Genomic DNA, 5,806 nt, shown 5'->3' with positions numbered 1-5,806 from the left:
AGGAGAACATCTGATCAATCTGGGAGAAGGAAAGCATATATTCCAACCTTTTGTTTTGGCCCCTACCATCATCGCCATGATTTCAAAAGGGCAGAAGCAAATCAGCGTGTCTCCTACCCAAGCGGCGCCTTTTCTTTTCTCCGTCATATTGCCTCTCAGAAACTAAGTCCTGCAGCTAAGGAGTACTATTGTGGTCGATCAGATGGCTGTAGAAAGGTGATCGGATGGCCAAAAGAATTATGCCGACGTGGCTGCTTCAGAGTCCAGGATAACTAGTTAGTGGGTTCCAAATGGATGATTACAATTAATCAAGCATTATATATTCGATTTCATCCACTCGATCTCATACATGCCTTTGTGACTTGTGATGATGACAATGCATATACAGAAGATCTATTACAACAAGAGTTACCTTTCGGCGGCTACATTTAGCCCTAGGTTTCCTGTACCATTTTCAGCTGCCGATCCTAACTAGAACTACCCATCCCTATCAGATCATCCGCCCAACATAATTCCGGGCCGTATTAGGATCACAAAAGGCAACACAGAAAAGACTACTCCCTCCGATGGATCACAGGGAGTAGCAAAAAATAGGTAATTGGCAGCAGCATCAGTAATGCCATTTAGGTCTCAGCTCCTCTTCTGCCTCCGTCAGCTCCTGGTACCGGTACCACTGTGACGCCGCTTTACCAACAGGCAGCGGGGAGCGGACAAACACCTCGACTGGTTTGGGTACATGTACAATCAAATGCAGCTCGCCAATGCCACTGTTTTCTTCCTCGATGCTGCCATCGGGGTCGCTAGATGGCACGCCAAGCGGTTCTACCGTGATCCACCCGAGCCCGGATATTGCAATGTCACTGGCAGGCCTGCACAACGAAGATGTTGCCTACAAGATGATGTACAGATAAACAGAACAGGTACTAAAAGAGCGTGTAGAGAATGATCATTCATGTTCCAGTGCACTAATGCCCTGGTGCTGGCCAAGAAGATGACTGCTGGGGAAAGCTGCGACATGTGTGTTAGTTGTGAGCATTACCTATCAAGCTCTTCATATTTTATCTTTAACTCACGAACACCCTCAAGCCCACACCATCCTTCAGCTCTCTCCTGGCCGGTTGGAGGAGTCAATGTAACTCCGACTTCTCTCTGGAAAGTGCGAACAACATTTTGTCAATTTTGTTCAAAATGAAAGCACATATAAATCCTCATTTAATATACCTCTGCTTGGCAGAACAAGCATGCCAAATCATATTAATCCACCTAGTACTATGGGAGATAGCAATAGTTGTGGATAGATGCCTACATGCATTCTCTAATATGAGGATAGATACATAGATATTCTCAGTAGGTAATGATGTGAAAGGAGAGGAAGGAGCATGAACACAAACATTTTTGGAGAGCAAGAGAACAAAATAATATACATGAGATGCACATAATTATGTTGAACTCCACTTCCCAGATGGGATCAAGTTATGAAATAGAGTTTTAAAAAGAAATAGATGGTCGCATTTAAGTACTCCCTCCGTTCCAAAAAAAAGCTTCTCAGCTTTTACTAGATACGGATGTACCTATAGCTAAAACATGTCTATATACCTCCGTATTTATCCAAAGTTGAGAAGCTTTTTTAGGAACAGAGGGAGTACAAGAAAATCAAACTACTGGAGCAGACGCATACCTTGTAAAAATCATCTGCTCCTGTCGTGGGGACCATATTAATATTTAGCTTCTTTGGTCCATAGAATGTCAGCCGTGTGCGTGTAAGAGCCTGGTAATTGATTGGGTATCTGTTAGTGGCTACTTTGTAAAAGAAGTTATAAAAGATGGGAAAATATCAGTACCAAGATTTGAGCTCATTTTGGTACCTTAACAACATCAATACGGACAAGTCCACCCCAGAATAATGTATTCCCGCTTAATTCAACATCTGTATCATTAGCCTGAACATAACATTATGTTCTGAAGAAAATGATTAGTGTACAAAATTTCGAGAATGTAACATCGAGTTTACAGACTGAGGTATACATACAGGAAAACATCGCCCCTTTAGGCGACTTTGTGGTGCAAGAGAAGGAAGATCATCAGCATGGATCACTGCTGCTTGCCTATGGTGAAGATGGACTCCAGGTGTGTCGTATAATTTCTGTCATGCATAAAATCAACTGTATGTAAAGTAAGGTCCAAACTGGACTCCCACAAGAAATCAATATATAAACATTTATCCTAGTGCGTGTCATTTTAAATATATATATATAGAGAGAGAACTTGTTAAATATATTTTAAGACACCGAATTATCTAATTCCCTATGTGAGAAGCATTTTGTTTAGCATGTATACAAGGTACAAGAGACATTACAATTACATTCTCTGACAGCTACATCACATATTCACATCAATAATGATGGTACATAGGTTCGCATGCAAAGTGGAAATATTTATCAAGTTTCCAAAAAAGTAGAAGCATACCCCTCCTCCTAAAAATGCTTCAATCTGAATGGGACCTAGGGTTGTTCCCGGAACAGCAGATTGTATGGGCTTGTATTTTTGAGCTGCAGCTGCCACTGGATCTTTATATGCCATTGTTTCTACAACAGTAGTATCCAACTATTAGCATCATGGAGATACAAATGAACAAGAAAAAGACCACATAATCCCAACAAGGGTGGTAGTCGAGATTTAAGGGCATACTTAGCATAGCGCTTATAAATGCAGATTTCCCAACATTTGCTGAACCCTGTAGCGATGTATGAACACAACAGATTGTCAGATATAACTACATTAGGCAATAATCAGGCATTCTACTTGTACTGTTAAGATTGTCTTTGACGTAATCATTTAATGTGTATAATGAGAAGCAAAGGAAAGTACTGTAGATATGATCATCATACTATTATTTACGTATTTGGTGAGGATGATCAGCCTACCAAGTATGCAAATAACAACGACTTCCAATCTTCCTTTTATACTGCCTATTATTGACAATGACAGGCAGGAATTGCATTTCGATACACATTTGTAAACAAGAAGTCCTGACAGGTGAAACATGCTTACCAATATGTACACATCTCGGGCCTGATAAGAAACAACGAAAACGTAGTCAGGATGCGAACAAGAAGTCAACACCCAACAAGAATAGATAGACAATAATAAGTAGACAAAGGGCTAACCTTCTTCTCCTGCTGAATCTCTGATATAACCCCAGTGATGCCAACCAGTGACTTTGAGCTCGTCAGATGGACGCTAAGGACGCTACACACAGAAAGCGATACAACAAAGTATCAATTGGGTAAAGATTTGATGAAACAATTGCAAAAGAGAGGGAACAAATCTCACTTGAGTTTCTTCCTGACAACAGACTCCACCACCCAGTCGCCGATACAATTCAAATCCGTGTCTCTGGGAAGAAGATCCACCTGCAAAGAAGACCTAGCTTCAGTTGGCTGGCAGCAGCGGTGGCAGTAGTGCTTCGAACTTTGGTAAGGTGCAAGATTCACCTTTGTTATGACAAGCACGATTGGATTCGCACCGGCGAAATCGCGTACGCGCGCCAGGAAACTTCCGTTGAAGTCGACTATGTCGACCTGCACGTGGCAGGTAAGTAAAATGAGCGCTTGCCGGAAGGAAAGTAAGCGTGCTGCAGTACATCCAGGGGAGAGCTTGTTTACCAGTTTCACAATCAGCGCTTTCTCGTGGCGGAGGTGCGCCAGCTTCTCCCGGAGCTGCTCGGCCGTGACGAACTGCTTGCCCCCCGGGTAGCCACCGTGGCCGCCGACCGCGGTCACCATGTGCCCGTGCGACAGCAGCTTGCACCGCCCGCATAGCACGGTTCTCAGCTGGTTGTGCCTCTTCTTCTGCTCACGCGCGCAGCACAGATGTCAGTTCTCATGGTCCGGTAACCACGCAACGAAGGGATGGTTGGTTGGTTGGTTACCAGGTCGTAGGTGGCGGGGTCGACGTAGCCGGGGGACCCTTCCTCCCCGGTGTGGAGCGGCGCGCCGCATCCGTAGCAGCAGGAGACGCCGGAGGGCGACTTCTTGGCCAGGGCCTTCCGCTTCTCCTTGCGGCGGCGGCGCTTCTCGGCGTCCTCCTCCGGCGCGCGCACCCGCGCGCCCGCGGCGGCGGCCGCGGCCAGCTGACGCCCCAGGTGCAGTTCGCCGCGCGTCGGGGCCGCGGGACCTACGCCGTCCGTGGGCGGTGACGGCGGTGGTGGTGGTTGTGAGGGGGCGTTGGAGGAGGCGGAGACGGCGCGTGCGCGGGAGGGGAGGGAGACGGAGGCGGTGGAGATGGGATGGTGCTTGGCGAGCGGCGGCGCCGGGGATTTGGGGAAGGAGAGGAAGAGCGGGCGCGGGCAGGGGCACGCCATTGGAAGCTGAGCTTGGCTCGCCGTGGCGGGAGCAGTGGCCTTATCCGCTTCGTCGTCGTCGTCCGAGCCAGACGGGCCCGGCCCATCTCAACTGGAGCCCGGCATTTCTATTTGTCGCTCCAAGCAACGCGTACCGACTCGGATGCGCAAGCGGGCCGGCCCACTTATCCCTACTTTTCCTTATGTTCTTGTTTTTCAATCTTTTTTTGCCACACATTTTATATTTTTTCAATAAACGAAATACGTTAATATACCAATCACGTCCAGCCTCTGCACCAACAAATTGTGGAAGGACAACAACGATGCCCTAGTTTTGGCCACACATCCTATGGGCGGTTGGCAATTCAAGTTGATGATAAAAACTGCCCACTAGTTGCAAGGCCTCGCTACTCCCAAATCAATTCAACTTGTGTACTAGCTTACCCCTCGCGATTCCCAGACGGCAACTAGGAAACAAACAACCGATCTCTAGTTTTCGGCCGGACGAGTACAGTTGGATCTCTATCCTCCATTGCAATGGCCAAAACTCTGCACCTCCACCGCCCACCATGCAATGCAAACCCCGCACCACCTAGAGTTGTTGCACCGCTCATCGGGTTCTCCCCTTTATCCCTATATTGGTCCCTGAATTGTTAGATCTTCTTGGTCTCCCACCTATTCCTCTCGTTCTAATGGTGGTGGATGCTCTAGAAGTTCGTCAAGTTCACTGTCTTGGCTTATTCTTCTAAGCCTACACGAGAACTCCGATCGCCACTACAGTAACTAAACCATATCTCTTAATCCTATTTCCATGGATTCTTGATCCCGCGATTATTTATGTTCTAATCTTCCACGAGGATTGGATTCCGCACACTAATATTAGAAGACACTGGTGGAAAAACAGGCTTCGGGTGAGCCCCATAAGTCGCGATGCTGCAGGAACCGCGACTAATGGTACCTTTAGTCGCGGTTCGGGAGGAGAACCGCGACCAAAGGCCTGGGCCCAGGGCGCTCGGTGGCCAGCCGGTGCACGTGGGGGTTTTTAGTCGCGGTTGGCCCGCCCAACCGCGACTAAAGGTGCCCGAAGGCCTTTAGTCGCGGTTGGCAGGCCAGCGGGACTAAAGCCCCTCCCCTATATATACCCATCCAGCAGCCAACACTTAGCCATTTGGTGCCATTCTCTTCACAAGCTTCACAAGTGGGTGTTAGGTTTGCTTTTGGTTCCTCTTATGCACATAAGGTGTTTGATGAAATGCCCCAAGAGCATGAAACAAACATGATATGAAGTGTTGGAGCCACACTTGAGCTTTCTCATTTATTTTTTCCTCCTCGATCGCGGTTAGCAACTTGAACCTTTGATGTGTCGTTGATAAAATGTGCATGTGTGTGTAGTTCATTGTTTAATTTATATTGTTTGTAGCTAGTTAGTTTAACAAATGCATGATGGTTAATTATATATTTTAT

At 46.8% G+C, this 5,806-nt stretch overlaps 1 protein-coding gene across 1 annotated transcript; it reads right to left on the bottom strand.

Annotated features, from left to right (window-relative positions):
• Positions 1-304: 304 nt before the first annotated feature.
• LOC127309006 (putative nitric oxide synthase) lies at positions 305-4,382 on the bottom strand. Its single transcript, XM_051339977.2, has 13 exons — positions 3,932-4,382; positions 3,666-3,851; positions 3,495-3,581; positions 3,334-3,413; positions 3,168-3,249; positions 3,052-3,072; positions 2,689-2,734; positions 2,467-2,585; positions 2,030-2,143; positions 1,866-1,940; positions 1,679-1,768; positions 1,040-1,149; positions 305-869 (listed from the first exon to the last, which is right to left on the bottom strand). The coding sequence occupies exons 1-13, from the start codon at positions 4,361-4,363 to the stop codon at positions 611-613; spliced, it is 1,701 nt and encodes a 566-aa protein (XP_051195937.1). The 5' UTR covers positions 4,364-4,382; the 3' UTR covers positions 305-610.
• Between the last annotated feature and the right edge of the window lie 1,424 nt (positions 4,383-5,806).

Source organism: Lolium perenne, chromosome 6 (assembly GCF_019359855.2).
Source record: "Lolium perenne isolate Kyuss_39 chromosome 6, Kyuss_2.0, whole genome shotgun sequence".
Taxonomy (NCBI): Eukaryota; Viridiplantae; Streptophyta; class Magnoliopsida; order Poales; family Poaceae; genus Lolium; species Lolium perenne.
This window is presented reverse-complemented; position numbering and strand designations above follow the sequence as displayed.

What these genes read in the sequence shown, in the direction of transcription:
- LOC127309006 (XM_051339977.2), bottom strand. Translation starts at nt 4,363, where the DNA reads ATGGCGTGCCCCTGCCCGCGCCCGCTCTTCCTCTCCTTCCCCAAATCC. An exon ending in AGATTCAGCAGGAGAAGAAG is followed by an intron (nt 3,073 to 3,167) that starts GTTAGCCCTTTG and finishes GTTTCTTATCAG; the next exon opens with GCCCGAGATGTGTACATATT. An exon ending in AAATATGAAGAGCTTGATAG is followed by an intron (nt 870 to 1,039) that starts GTAATGCTCACA and finishes TTCGTTGTGCAG; the next exon opens with GCCTGCCAGTGACATTGCAA.